The 16410-nt window shown below is 40.1% G+C and overlaps 1 protein-coding gene across 2 annotated transcripts in view; it reads left to right on the forward strand.

Annotated features, from left to right (window-relative positions):
* Positions 1-16410, forward strand: part of SEMA5A (semaphorin 5A) — a 452903-nt gene that overhangs the window by 288866 nt on the left and 147627 nt on the right. For both annotated transcript variants that reach the window (XM_054578336.1, XM_054578335.1), the window contains exon 9: positions 11989-12274. In XM_054578336.1, the coding sequence (XP_054434311.1) occupies positions 11989-12274 (286 nt within the window). The remainder of the gene's footprint in view (positions 1-11988; positions 12275-16410) is intronic.

A 16410-nucleotide genomic window follows, 5' to 3' on the forward strand; every position in this document is an offset into this window, starting at 1 on the left:
GGTCGTTCTCCGAATCCAGACGCACCAGAGTCCTCGTTTCCCCTGAAGAGAAAGCCACAGCTCTGCCCGCCAACCTTCCATCAGTGAGTCTGTGTCCTCACTGCAGACCCCTTGCTGCCTCCACTCCAGCCTCTTACCTGTTGCATATGCCACTGACTCTCTCCTTTCTCCAGGGACCAGCAGACTTTCACTAGAGAGAGCTGGAGAGGAAATGGCGTAGGCTTTGCAGTTCATGTTGCTGCTTTTCAGTTCTGCCATCGCAGCGTGAAAGCAGCCATCTCCAGTCACACATGAACGTGTGACTCTGTGCTCACGAAACTTTATTTACAGCCAGCGGGTAGGATTTGGACCATAGGCTACAGGCTATAGGTTATAGACTATAGTTAGCCAGCCCTGTTCTTTCTGGAAAATTCTTTTCCCCCATATAATCCACCTGGCCAACTGCTTTAGCTCCTCCCAGTCTTGCTTAAATACAACCTATCAATAGGACCTCACCTGACCACCTTATTTCAAATCACACTGTCTCCCAACTAGCACTTTTGGTCTCCCGTCCATGTTCAGGGTTAATCCTTAGCTGTTCTGCTCTATATTACATTATCACTTTTCCTCCATTAGAATGAACACTCTCCAGTGGCCCAGCTCATCTGTTTTGCCCACTGATGTGTCTCACATGCTTTCGACCGTACTGAGCACACAGTTAGCACCCATCACATATCTGTTGAATACAGTAGTTAATACATGAATAGTGTATTCCTATTCCTCTGTGTGCTCAGCATCTCCCTTAGTGCCTGGAACACACCTGAGGCTCTATTAACAATTGTTGAATAGGTAGGAGATGAACACCTATTTTAAAATTAGATTTTTTTCCCCTCTGCATAAATAACCCCTAAAATAAATGTATGTGTTTAGAGAAACACATTAACATTAATGCATTACATTACTAATCATCAATGAAAATACATTAATGCATTAAATACTAATCACTAATAATCCTTATTAAATGATTACGGTTAAGACATGATAATAAATGTTTAATGGCCAATGCTTAAAATAGAGAAACTGTAAAACTTGCCTTTAAAAAATTGGCAAATTGGGGAAGCAATAAACCCATGAAAAGGGGAAAATGACATTTCCAAATTAATAGTGTATTAACAGCAAATTGAGTTTGTAGGTTCTTTTTTTTATAAGTTTATTGAAATATAATTGACATATAACATTGTGCAAATTTAAAGTATACATTGTATTAATTTGAAACATTTATATATTATAAAATAATTGCCATCATAGTATTAAGTAACATGTTTGGCCTATCACATAATTACCATTTTTTTAATTATATTTTATTGATTACACTATTACAGTTGTCCTGATTTTTCCCCCTTTGCTCCCCTCTACCCAGTACCCCCCACTCCCTCAGGCAGCCCCCACCATTGTTCGTGTCCATGGGTCATGCATACAAGTCTTTTGGCTGCTCCTTTTCCTATACTGGACTTTACATCCCCATGGCTGTTCTGTAACTAACTATTTGTACTTTTTTTCCAAGTCTGTTTTATTGATTATGTTATTACAGTTGTCCATTTTCTTCTCCCCTTTTGTCCCCTCTGCCCTGCACCCCTCCTCCCTCCAGCATTCCCCCTGCCTTTGTTCATGTCCATGGGTCATACATGTAAGTTCTTTGGCTTCTCCATTTCCTATACTGTTCTTCACCTCCCCCTGTCTATTTTGTACCTACCATTTATGCTTCTTGTTCCCTGTACCTTTTTGCCCATTCTACGCCCACCCCCACCCCATGATCTTCATTTTGTATGTAGTAAGAATATTTCAGGTCTATTCCCTAAACAACTTTCAAGGACATAATACAGTAATATTAGCTAAAATCAGTGTAGATCTCCAGAACTTGTTAATCTTATACCTTGAAATTTATACCTTTTACCAATATCTCTCCCTTTTTCCCCAACCTCAGTCCTGGGTAGCTACTACTTTATGTCTGTTTCTCAGAATTCAGCTTTTTAGATTCCACCTATAAGTGGTACCGTACAGTATTTGGCTTTCTCTATCTGACTAATTTCACCTACTATGATGTCCTCAGTTCATCCAAGTTTTTGGAAATGACAGCATTTCCCTTTTTCTCATAGCTGAACTATAATTTCATTTTATATATTGATAAACTCTTGGCTCTTTCCATATCTTGGCTCTTGTAAATCATGCTGCAGCTAACAGGGGAGTGCAGGTACAGTTCTGAGGGAACTGCGTGCTTGCACAAAGAATAAAACCTCAGTAGGAACTTAGAAAAACTAATTCATAAATTAGCCTTAAAAACTCAGCGTGGACATCTGCACAGATGTAATCTCATCAACACTCAACGACCTGATTGTTTCTTCTCTGTAGGAAATGTTTGCCTTTCTACTGGGTTGTCCTGATGAACTCCTCAGCCTCCTCCATTCTCTGAGATGCTAGCCATGACCTCATGTGGAGGCAAAGGCACTGGAAATCCACAAGTCTTCTCATTTTAATAGTGATCCTTTTTAGGAGCTGTTATATTATAAGTTAAGGAAACTCTTACTGTAATCTCAAATTCCAGTGGTTGGAAATATGTTAATGATGTTACCCACCCAATAAATAGTCTTTAAAATACAATGATTAACCTAATTTATTTGGAGAGAGAAAATCCCCTCTGTGCTTAATTCCAAGAGAAATGGTTTCTGCTCGTTGTGAAGACGTGAGCTTTGTGGAGCTGGGTGTCCCTACCACCCATCAGCGTTCCAGGCCTGGCCAAGCTGGGGTGACTTTGTTGGGCTCTGCCCTGGGGATAGTGACAGCTCTTTTGGCAGAGGCTACACAGCACCTTCCTTGCAATGTCCGTGTTAGGCACTCTCTGGACAGATGGTATTTGTTAAGGCAGGAAATTCATCAACGAAAGCAGAGTTCACAGAACAAGCAAAAACACAGACACGTGGGACTTGGGAATCCACTATATTTGTGTAGGAAAAATACAGTATTTATCAAGGAAAAGAAGCTTGGTAAAGCCAGAACAAAAATAAGATTGCATACTGAACAGCCAAGATTTGTATTTTACCAAAGAAGCATCTAGGGAGATGCTTTAAAAGGATGTCCTTGTAAATGGTGGGCACTTTCTGGAACTGCAGTTGCGAGGCTGAAGTCAGACACCTGACTCATGGAGGTTAACCTTGCTGAGTGATGAGACTTGGACTCACTGCTGAGCAAGGTCCTATGACACATGACCCAGCACGACGAGCCATTCTTTTCTAACTTTCAAGCTTCATCCAGTGCATCAGAGGGCATGGACAGGTTGTCTATCTTGTGCGGGATGCATGTATTTTGGAAATTGTGTTGTAAGCCTTATCTGATTTTCTTCATCTGAAAAGATTTTAATAAGTAACCTTCCTGCATACCACATGGCTGTCTGTGCACCTGTCAGCATCTGTTAATTCAAGTGATACGCCAAGTGCAAGGCAGAGTCGCATAGCTATGTATAACTCGTCAGGAGGATGGAAGACTCCGTATACATGTTATCTGTAATCCTTCACACAGTCTTCCAAAGGAGACGGTGCTATCCTTATTTTACAGATGAGCAAGCTGAAGTTAGAGGGATCAGCTGCCTGCACCGGGGCCACACGACTCTTGTGCACCTGAGCTAGGATTTGAAAACAGATCCCACTCCAGAGCTGGACTCCTTCCATGTGCTCCTGGCCTCCCCTTTGTTTAGTAAAGACCCTAGAAAACACCGACATCCCAATCTGCCTCTATCACTTTCTCCTTGTGCCTGTGTTTTTATGCCCAAGCTGAGATGCAAGAGGAACATAGGAACTTTGGAAACAGTTGAGAGTTTATAAGCTTTCTTATAAAAGCTTAGAATCAAAGCCCATCAGAGGAGAAGAGGTAATCTGGGATTATTAAAAACAAAGCAGAAGAGATTGTGGGATAATTTAACACAGGCCTTCATGGGCACAAAAGTTCAGCAAGTGACATGAAGGAATCAATTCTTATGGTGCTCTTTGAAAATAGTGTCCCTCTCTGTCTTGGTCAGCCAGCACCGAGTGCCTGAAAGTTGGGAACCTCAGCATCCATTCAGCCTTATGATGAAATCTTTATACATGTCAGCAAGTCATTTGGGGTTTCAGTTTGCACATTTCAAAAGAGAATGGATGAATGAGCCTTTCTGTCCCCCACCAAGATGTTATGAAGCCAAAGACACCAAATGTATACACTAAGTTCATGGAGACCTGCATTCCACCCCCTAAAAAAAATCCAAGCCAAGAAGACATGCCCCATTACAGAGAATACAATATATTATGTAGGAATTTATTAGTACATATATAACCACTCAGGAAAAGGACTTAAAACTCATTGCCTAGAGACCACAATCATCTTGCTGTGACAGTCCTGGATGACTCCTGGCATCCTGGCATGGATATTAATGTTGTTCTCTTTTCCTCTCAAAAGTGTTACAGTTTGAGCCATAAATTCTACTGTCATCCTCTTGATAAGATAGTCAGTTCTATGTGTTTCAGTAAAGTTTTCTCCATATTATTCTATTAAACTTTATCCTCCGTCAGTGGCCTCTCTCAATTTTTCATTCACTACTGCAGATTAGATAGCGTATTCTCTGCATTTTTTTGTTTTTGTTTTTGTTTTTTCTTTCTTGCCCCACTCAGATCATTCCAAATGACAAAGATCAAGCCAACATGCCAGTTTTACCTGTTCTAACTGCATAATGGTGAAACCCAATATGTTCTTTCGATTAAACCTTTCTTTATTTTCCCTCTTAGTCTTTAAAAAAATACTTTATAGGTATTGCCCTGACTGGTGTTGCTCAGTAGTTTGGGTGTTGTTCCACAAAGCAAAGGGGTGCCAGTTCAGTTCCCAGTGAGAGAACATGGCTGCGTTGCAGGTTCGGTCCCTGGTCAGGGCACGTATGAGAGGCAACCGATATTGAAGTTTCTCTTTCACATCAATGTTTCTTTCCCTCTCTTCCTTCCTCCCTTCCCTTCTCTCTAAAAATAAATAAATAAAATCTTTAAAAAGAAATAAAAAAATAAAAATACTTTTTAAGTATTAAAATATTTCTAAGATCTTTGATTTCAAGTTAATATTTCAATGAGAAAAACTCTTAGGGTTTTTGAGTTATGAAGCTGCAGGTTCAATTATTAGTTCTATAAAGGAGTGAACCTATATATTTAAAATATAATCAGGAAAAAAATGAACATGGTGAATAGAAACTTTCTGTTTTCAAAATGTTCAGAAATATGTAGTCCTGAAATCAGTTATATGCCTAACTGAGCTAAGGAATGTGTGATTTAGTAGAATCTTACAGGAGAAGGGACAGGCTGCCAGGGGCTTTGTGCTTGGACTGGGGTAAGAGACCAGAACGGACAAGGATGTCTTTGTCCTTTTGAATTAGAACATTTAGACAAGTAGCCAGTTAAGGAAACTCTTACAGACATAAAAAGGAGAATTCTGGGTGAGAATTTTGGGCTCCTAAGGTGCGTGCTCATGCAGAGGTGACAGTTCTCATTTAGGGAGACAGCACATGTCCTTGTGCTACAAGTCACCTACATGAATCTGTAAATCCACATCAAACACTTGTTTCAACAGGGTATATTTCCCTGTTGAAGGAAAAACATTTCTAGCCTTACTGCAAGTCTTTTGGCAGTGGTTTCCTTTCTCCCAGGTGCTAGGAGAAGGACCTGGGATCCAAGGCTCACTTTGCTGGGTCAATGACCACTAAGGACATGCTTGGTCCACTCCTCCTCCACTTTACCTGACCACTGCCACCACCACACACACAGGAGTTTGGATCATAAGCTGTCTTTAAAACCCTTCCATGTCTCTCCTGTGACAGTGGAAATTCAAACTTATCGTTGTGGGTACCTGGCCTGGCGTTCTACCTCCTGTCCCACCACTTCCTTCTGTGCCGACGCTGGCTTCATTCCATTTTTGGCCACCCCTAGGGTCTTCTCTCAGGCTGCTCTTTCTCCGTTCTTGGCCTGGTGGCCTCTTCCCACTCTCATATCTTCCTGTTTCCTGATCCCCTCCTCTCTGATTCTCAAGTTCACTTTGCTGCCTTTAGCCCTCATTGTCCTCATCATCCTTATGATTACTTGTTGGCCTGTATCTTGTTTGTCTTCTCTTGCTGTCCTTGAAGTCACAGGCTGTGTCTCACTTTACACAGAATACACAGTGCACAGGACAGCTCTTCAGCAGGTGGTCAGCAAGCTCCGGGTCATTCAGGAGCACTCTGTCTGGCATCAAGCCTCCGTCTATAGCATGGCCATTCTGCACCATTTGGCTCCATATTTGCTGAAAGGAACACAGACCCTAATATGATGTACAGAATGCCATACTAATGAGTCAGCTCGTTAAGTATATATGGATATGTTTACCAATGTGTATGTTTATGTTCATTTGTATATTTATGTATATTTTCAATATTAATTTATGTTTATTTATTATTTTATACATTTAAATAAACAGACATCTATATTTTGATGAATAGCAATCAAGTGCAAGGCACTTGGCATGTGTTGCCTTTGATTCTCACAGTGATACTGCGTGTTGGACATTGTTACCATCATCCTAACCAGGAGGAACTGGGAATCTATGCCATTAAATAACTTGGCTAATTTCATACAGCCAGTAGGTGGAAGTATTGAGCCATATATACATACATCTCAATGCCTTCTGTCTGTGCACATGCACACGTTTCTGTATGTCTGTCTGTCTATCCAATACTAGAAATATTAGGCTTTTAAACCACATTGTACTTAATATAATTTATTTTAGTTTAGTTATCCACTTGTAATAAATACCATAATAAATACCTAGGCAGCACATTTTTATGTAACTTTGACAAGGGAAAAAAATGTACATGATAGGACAGGATCTGAACTCTAGGAATATATGTGGAAATGGTTTTGATAGTGGCTGACATTAACACATTAGAGAACAGATAATGTCTAGCTAACTGTATGTCATGTGTAGAGATTGTTTCCATTAACTCTTTTTTCTTTTGGTGGAATAGCTTGCTATTTTAAAATCTCAGCATATATGTCTGTATTTATGTTCCTTAATTTCTGGTCACCTTTAAGCTTAATATATGCATATTTGATTATCATTATGTGAAGTTTTCCCAAATATAAATTGTTAAAAGGGAATCAAGAGTAAATCATGAATAATTATAGCCACCACTCATTAGGATTTTACTATATGTAACCATCTCTTTAATCCTCACAGCAAAGCAGTCCTTCTGTGCCCTGAATCATCATCCAGGATGAAGGAGCATTTTGGACATCAGTGGTCCAGCCCCAGGTTTCAGGCTGGGGTGGGCGGAGCCACAATCCATGCAGGCTGCAATGCCAGGCATTGGCCAACCTACCTTTGACAAGCATATCCTAAGAAGGCCTTTGTTTGCAAAAGAAATTATGAGAGATTTTTATTCTAGCAAAATTTTTGTTGAGCTGGAAAACTGGAATTCCTTTTTGATCTTTAATATCCATACTCATTGATGTAGACAAATTTGCCCATATCAAGAGGCAAACAGTGACCTGGTCAATTGTGTGAATGAACCATTGAACCTGGTACACCTCCAGGCCAATGGGGTAGTCACTGGAATGGAAAGAATAGGGAATGGAAGGGTGCATTTGGATGTTCAGCATCTGGTGCTTTTATGTGGTCAAAAATTGTCTTAAAGATGATGCTTTTATTTTTCCTGGGTTCACTTATATTATAGGTCTCCTGTTAGTGTTCGTTTTGGCTTGGTCACTCTTATGTAAGTAAAGATATAAAATCAAAGTTCTTATATCACGAAACATGAGCCTTCCTATAGCATGACAGATTTTGTAGAATACTGTAATGCATAATTCAGTGTTTTACAAATGTGAGATAAAACAGCTCCATGGATATATTTATAATAAACTGACATATATTCTTGTTCGGCTTTATTTTGAATTAGCAACACACCTCCTATTCCTTTGTAGCTCTAATAATAATGATAATGAATTAAGGATCCCTCAGATCCGTCATTTACACACTCACATTCATTGTAGATAATCAGGCAGTGCCTGATTTGTGACTTGTTTAGTTCACTTAGGAGTGACAGATACTGGTTGGTGGTGAATTGCATTTTAACCTGAGACAGAACTTGAATAATGCAAGGGAAACAATATGCATCTTATTATCCTGCCTGAGACTCAAACGTCCCCTTAGCTCCAGATTTATATCTATAAATGCAAGAGTTATTTGGCTGCCTGTTTAACAATTATTCCTGCTTTCTTGTTGTCTTTGGAAAAGAAACAGGATGCAGGCTGAGTTTCAAAAGGCTCTGCTTTCCAAGAAATGGAGTTTCCTGACTTTTCAGCAGGTCACTCAGTCAGGGACCTATCAGCATTCCGAAGGACCACTATAGGATGGCAGGGTATGTGTCCAAAAGCAGCTTAGCCCCTAAAATGACCTGTAATGTGTGGTAGTGAACTAAACAGCGTACACTACACACTAAGCACACATTATCCCCTGTCTTTTCAGCAGGAAATTGTTCGAGCATGTCTATGTAAAATGTACTTTGTCATCCTATCATAAAATTGGTTCAGGAGGGCTTGAAGAGATATTAGGGATTCTCTGGAAAGAGGAAGCTATGGGCCAATCTGCTTGACTTGACTTTGCACTCTGCTTACATGAGAAATATGAGTGAGATTGTTCAGTGGACTGGACAATCCATGACAACATGAACTAGACGCCCTACCAGTCACCCAGGGGCCCTCTGGGGTTATGGTGGCGGCCATGTGAAACACCACCTGTGGGGGTGGGGCAATCACTTCGCAAGAAGATTTGTGTTTTGTAAGCCCTTGCTTGGATTCTTGGCTCCTTCTTCCTGCTTTTCTTCTCTCTGTATCTTTCCTGATGTCTCTCAAAGTTTCAGGGCCAAGTTTCCTCTAGGCGTCTGTCTTCCCCTCTACGAGGGTATAAGACCCTCTTCATCATGATCCTGAATATACCTGCTCACCGCTTTGGTTTCCAAAGCTTTATTCAAAATTCCCATCTTTTTCTTTCTTGAATATTGTCAACATAATTGATTGTTCTGGTGCTGCCCATTATGTGTTTCAGTGTAATGTAGTCAGTGTGGTCAGATAAGTGTAAAGGCTATGTGGTCAGACTATCTGCATTCAGGGCATAACCCCTAGCACTGCCCCACACGTTGTGTGAACTTGGACAAGTGATTAAATCTCTGGACTTTAGTGTCTTCATCTATGACACAGAAAGAATGACCCAGCATCTACCTCTGGATTCCTGTGAGTTTAATTAGAATATGAATGTGAAGCACTGAGTTCAGAGTCCAGCACAGCAGCATCAGCTCCCTACAGATATTCTTAAATTGTAGACCAACCTTGACCTGGAAGAACCACAACAAATCTTCTTACCTTTGCTGCTGCTTATTTCCCTGTTTGAGCCTTCCTACATATGAGAGATATTTACTATGTGGTTTTACTACCTGTCCTCAAGTCAGTAGCAGAAGCAGTTGGTTGGGAGCGTGTTTGATAAAGCTTGTGGTCTCCACTCACACATAATCCTCAAGTGCTGGTAACCATAGTCCTGGGCTAGACCCATCTAGTCCTGGGCCTTGTTTCTTTGTTTTCTCTTTTTAAGGTAAGGTCTGTTGTTGTTTTTGTTGTTGTTGTTATTGATGAAGATGATAGTTTTTTGTTTATTTTCAGTATAATGATCAAATTGCAGCCTACGTATAGGAACCTGGGTGCAGGACCTACTCTCAAACAATTTAATCTCTCTTTAGAATTAGGTGTATATTTTCTGTATAAACCAAACATAATTTGTAATTGTCCCCTATCTTGGCTTTTGGAGTCTGCTTTAGAAGTAACTCTCTTTTAGAGAGTGATTGTAAACACATATTCAAAATTTCCCCCAATATTTTGCTTTATTTTCTAAGAAACACAAGTCAGAGATATGTAATCTCCAGAATATAAAAGCATGATGTAGCAGTAAATATATTTAACTCCATCTCGTACACTTTAATGCAGTCCAGGGAGGGTTTTTTTTTTGTTGTTGTTTGTTTTTTAAAATATCCACTCCAGGTTAAAGCAAAAATGATGTATTTGTTATGTTTGGTAGTTTATAAATTAAAAGAATTTCTTATCACATTCTCTTTGTATTACTTGATATTCTTTAATGACTTAAGAACAATATAATGGACTGAAACAAAAACATATTGCATATACAATTTAGGACATTTGTTACATTTTTAGAATGTAAAGTTGAGTTAAATTGAAATATTTTATAAGGGCATTGAATGTATGCCTTGATCGAAAACCAGCAACAGTCTTTCTGGACAGAATAGTAGAGCACTCAGTGCCACCTTCATGTCAGCCTCTGAATCAATGTCTGCATTTCAGATCTGAAGTGAACTTCTTTGTCTTACTCGTAACGTTATGGATCATGTTGTAGCCAAACATCCCGTATTTTGCTGTGTATAATGCGAACTCTTTTACGCAAATTTTTTGGGGAAAAATAAGGGTGCACTTTATACATGGGTATAATGATTTCATATCATGGGTATAATAGTGGTTACAGTAATCCCATGTATAATGCACACAAAAATGTGAGTGTGCATTATACATGGCAAAATATGGTAGTTGTAGTTGCCCTGATGGTAACATGGCTATTGGTGCACTCTGATTGAATCTGGCAAGATACAAGGCCCACTGAATTGTCCCCCAAAACTAATTATTCCTGAAACGCATTCGTGTGGATAGTAGTTGTGTTTATCTTTCCATTAATTTTGAATACCAAAAGTTATTGCTATAGTATTCTAATGGCACCATAAAATTAAACACTTGCTGATTAAATGAAAAACTTTTAGCAGTAGAGAAAAGAATAAGAATCAAAGCTGTTTATTAGTGTTTTTAAAGATGATTAGGAGGGCATATCTGTGTCTGAAAGGGTATCATCTGTATTATTGATGGGCTTAAATAGAGAGTTATAAAAACAATGCTTTCCATACTATATATAAAATTCAGTGGACCATCTCTGTAATTCCTAAATTCCTCATGAGCTTGATGATAAGTAAAGGTCTTGTCATACTTCTGTCATTTTTAAATCCCTATTTTTAAGCTAATTATGAGATCAAAAATATTCGGGTCAATGACTCTGCTTCAGTATGGTGCCTTTCTCTAAATGGATTCTCCAGCAACCCAGAAAAAAGAAAATAGGGGTTAATCCTCACAGTAATGTGATTACCATAGTAATGGGAAATGCTAAAGCTCATTTAGGACACTAACCTTACAATTTCAGTTTTTGTTTCAGTTTTCACAAATGGAAAACATTTTTATGGTCCTTACTAAAAGCACATAAATTATGTCAGTCATAAATGTGTATAATAGCAAAATCAAAAAACTTTCTTGTCTTATCATACAACAATGATATGAGACTTTTATATAGGATGGTGCAAAAGTAGGTTTACAGTTGTTTTTATGAAAAAATAACACAATAATTAATAGATTATAATAAAAATAAGCTTTGTTTTATGTCAACAAAAATATAAACCTACTTTTTGCCCTACCCTGCATAATGAATCACATTTCATGTTTTTAATCTTATTTTCTCTCTTTTTGAAGGTTATGTAATATTATATAATCTTGTGTACAAATAAAGTAATAGGTGTTGCTCTAAAGTAGGCTGCATATCTTCACTGCCCATTTTTTATGGTATTAATGTCATGTTTCCTTGACCCTGCACTAAGTCTGGCTGCTAAGTCACCTGTGGAATTGTTATGGTAATTTCTTGTCACTGTGGCCAGTTCTACCCAGCAGCACAGACCATTAAGATGCTCATAGGGCCTCCCCTTCATCCTATAAGATGTCTACACAAAACCAAGTCCCCATGGAAGAAATAATGAACAGGCAATATACAAAGAAATATCACGTGGAGGTTAAGACTTTACTTCTTTCCTGTCATTTTCAGAGCCAAACTTCGTGTCATCTTACGACATTGGGAATTTCACCTACTTCTTTTTCCGAGAAAATGCTGTGGAGCATGACTGTGGGAAAACCGTCTTCTCCAGAGCTGCCCGGGTCTGCAAGAACGACATTGGGGGGCGGTTCCTGCTGGAGGACACCTGGACCACATTCATGAAGGCGCGCCTGAATTGCTCCCGCCCTGGGGAGGTCCCCTTCTACTACAACGAGCTGCAGAGCACTTTCTTCCTGCCTGAGCTGGACTTGATCTACGGCATCTTTACCACCAATGTGTATGTAACTGGGAATAATTGCTTTTCCTGCTCTTCTACTCATTCTGAATGAGTCTACTGTTTTTTGACCTTTGTGGTTTAAAAGTAGCTTTAAAAAGAAACCTTTTTTATTTTATTGGGCTAGCAGCCAAATTTTTTTTTTGAGGTGAATTAAATGTTACACTAAAATCTGATTTCTGAGACTGGTATTAGGAAAATAAAATGAATCAAAAGGTTTTGATCTATCCTTATTGGAATAGCAGAATCAGATTGTTCTGCTGAGAAATGTTTCTTCCTGATTGGCCAGGGTGTTCTCAGTAATTTTGTAAATGCTATTATGTGTTAGATGTGTTTTTGTTTCTATATGCAAGTTATGCATTTGTGCATAATGAGAGCACTATTGTCTGGAAAGTCTAATCTTTGAGACAATATAACTCTTGAGTAAACCACTGCTCATATATGAAATGCACATTCTCACTTTCCCAGAGTTGCATTTTAAGCTATTATTCTAGAAGATGACTTTTGTAGGCAGGCATTTCTAAAACGATGATTATGCTTTTAAAATATTTTTGAAAAAAAGAATGGCCTTTTTTCCTTTTGTGGGCAGATACCCTTAGTTTCATAACTGACAATATTTGTACTAGATACAGTGTATGAAGTTTTCTGATCTTCTGTTCACTCTAATCTGATGGACTGCAACAGGACCCCACACTCGTCTCCCATTTTTAGCTGATCTGCTGTGATAGGGCTCCTCAGGGCCATACGCAGCCCCGGACCCACAGGTCACACTGTCACTAGCCTCCGCTTTTCTCAGCATTGCCCGTGATGATGGTTATTCTGCAGCGTGGGTTCTGGTTTTGCTCACCTTTGAAACTGTCACACTGTTAGCCTAACAGCTTGGACAAAAGTCCAATCATTGGAGCCCCAATAAAGGAGCTGGTTCAGGATGGGTTGAAAGTGCTGATAAATGGGGTGGGGTGACCAGCCATCTGGGTTTATCTGGGACTGTTCTAGTTTTAGAACTGGGGACAGCCCTGCTCCATCTCAGGAGACCTCTCAGTTCTGGGTGATGTCTGCTGGGATTCTAAGTCTTTTTTCTTTCTCATCTCTCCTGCATCCAAAGCCTGCCAGTGAATTGCATTTCCAAAGAGTCACTTTATCTGCATCTTACTTCCCCGTTGATCTTTCCCTTCTGATCTTTCACTGCTGAGCTGAAGTGTTAACATTCAGTTGATAATAATATTTACTCCATGAAGAGTCTTCTTTCTGACATGAAGACAGAAAAATAAGACCAAAATGGATGGTTTCCCACCCACCCCCACTCCACCATGACCATCTTTATTGTAAATCTGGTTTTCAACCCAGAGGTTATTTTCCCTCTGTGATAAGTTTCTTTTAAAAAATCAATTTATAGTTTCTGAAGTTGATTTGCTTTCCAAAACCTTTTTTAAGAAATAGTGTAGACTGCATAAGATGAATGTTCAGTTGTTTGGTTGACATCAATTTTATACACAATGGGGATTTGGCTTAGTTAGCTGTTCATTCCCTTAGCTCTGGGCTAAAATGAACAATTTAGAAAGTTATGTGAGTACTGTGCCAGGGCCATTCCAAGATGGTGAATAGTCAGTTTAGGTGCTCTCAAAAATAAGTTTCGGACTATTCCAGACAATTTGTTTTGTGTTGTAAACACCCATCATGTTGGAAATCACCCAGTATATAACATCTGTGCTAGCAGAGGCAGAATTTCTAGATCTTTCCATTCTCTGTTGAATACTTTCATTGGGTCGTGCGAACAACTTTCCAATATATCCATCTCCAATCCTACACTGTGTCCAAATTTTCCTCCCTCTCGTGTCTCAGCCTTGATCTTACCCTCTCAACTGATGATCATGTTCTTGATAAGACCTGTTGCAAACTGGAACAAAATGATGACCAGCGGTAGACGGTCATTTCCTATTTCTGAATTAGGTGCTTGGGAAATGCCGAGACTCAGCTTTCTGGTGCTTTTGCTCATAGGATAGTTTTAGTTAGATTCTGTATATTTGTCAAGGTCTCTGAACACTGGGGAGTGGGAAGGGGGGTCACTGTCCTGGCTCCCTCTGTCCCCGTGACTGTATGGTTTCCTCACGCCCGTGGACATGAATTGGGCTGAAGGACATGGCATATTATTGCAGCAGAGTTTCTGAACGTTTCGCTTATATTTTCTGAGACATCTATAATTGGTGGCTGAAAAATAGTGAATGGCAGGGTTGGGGGTTGGAAACCATGAAGATTTTGATATCTTTTCCCTTCTTAGGCATTGAAGAACTGGGATGAACATCTCTACTTTTCTTTCTGTAGCTTTCAGTAGACTAAAGAAGCAAACTTTATGTTCCACTACTGTGGGGCTCACCTCTCTCCACTTTCACCCACCTGAACTCTGAACAAGTTAAGGAATAACTCTTAGCACTAAATGAAGGCCCCAGCATGCCCGTAATTACTGAGGGAGGCCAGGTTGCAATACGTGGTTGATGGTCTGTTCGCCAAATGGGCTTATGAGTACTGATCCCAGCTTCAGGGAAGCTCATCCACGAGGCCATGATAGTCTAGACCTAGGCAGGCCTCACCTGTCTGCAGGGATGGGGAGGCAAATGTGGGTATATAATTTTGGAAGGCAGGCCTATCCCAGGGAGGTGGGAAGGAAGGACCACAATGGACATGTCTGATCCCTTGCTCCCCTCCCCCTACTGCAAGTACAATGGTATAGGGAAGGGTGGAGTGTGTGTGTGTGTGTGTGTGTGTGTGTGTGTGTGTGTGTGTATTTGGTGCACCAGTGGTGCTCTACTCACCATGAAGGTCAAGAAGAAGTGTCCCCCAACAACTGACACAGAGGTCCGGACTGCCTGCCACTGGAGCACCCAGGGGGACTCTGGGCTGACCCCAGATACGTGTCCAGGCCTGTTCAGAGTGATTGAATGCAGTGAACTGAGAAATGGGGTACCAGCAGGAAGGGGAGGGAGCACAGCAATGGGGTTGTGAACAGGAACACTGGGGCCCTGTGCAAGGCAGGCGCAAGTCCTGCTCTACTTCCCCTCAGCCTGTGACTTGGATGAAGTGACCGCCCTGTGCCTCTGTTTGTTCGTCTGTGTACACAGGCTGGTCTCAACGTCCGTAGGGTCCCTGTGAGGAATGAGGTAACCCTTATGAAGTGCTTAGCACAGTGCTTAGGAGGATATTATTATTATTATTATTATTATCATCATTAAACACTGTTCCTTGACCAAGGTGGCCTTACTTGGCCCCTGGTAGGCACCCTGCTGTGCATATTGCTCTCCTTGCTCTAACATAGCCATTTTTTTGTTCTTCCTAAAGTCCAGTTACATGTTCAGAGGCTAAGTCTTTCTTGCATTTTTTGACTTAACATGTTCTTCTTTTCCAAGGGAAAAGTAAGAGAGAGTAAAAACAGCTGTATGTTTAGGTTCATATGTAGCACCTATCATTTTATTCCCCAGCTGTGGGGATAAGCCTGTTCCCTGCCACTCTCTCTTCTGTGCTAGAGCTTCCAGAAGAAACATGCATCCCTGCCTTCAAGGCTCCTACATTTCCAGGGGGGTGGTTTTAATACTGTCCACACAGAGCTTGGACAAAGAATTCAAAATCCTGGTCTTTTGAGCAGAACTATCTCCCTCATTTAGTTCCAGTCGAACTCCCTCATTTAGTAGCCAGGTGACTTTGGGCAGGCGTGTCGACCTAATTGTGCCCTGTTTTACTTATCAGTGACTGTCCCTTACCTCAGGATGATTAAGTGAATTGAAATTTGTAAAGCCTCTAGAATGGCATCTAGCAACGAGTCTGTGTTTGTCTAAATAAATCAAGTTTAAGGCAGATATTTCTGTTTTAGAGTTCCTATGAAATTTCCTTTGATTTGGGGAGGAACGATAAGTGGACTTATTATTGGCTAAAACTATTAACAAGAAAACATAAAACCAAAGCTAAATTCAAAATGCAGATTTATTTAACCAAAAAATATTTTGCTGTTTCCTCACTTAGTAGAAGGTCACTGAACTCCTGAAGTCGTTGCACTTACGCGTCTCTGCAGAACTTGAATTCTAAATTATAGCTTCAAGGTGTCAGCATGTTCTCAATTTTTCCCTCTCATCCTTTTTAAATTATAAAAA

Source organism: Pteronotus mesoamericanus, unplaced genomic scaffold, assembly GCF_021234165.1.
Source record: "Pteronotus mesoamericanus isolate MK-2021 breed Mesoamerican mustached bat unplaced genomic scaffold, CSHL_Meso_final contig_50, whole genome shotgun sequence".
NCBI lineage: Eukaryota > Metazoa > Chordata > Mammalia > Chiroptera > Mormoopidae > Pteronotus > Pteronotus mesoamericanus.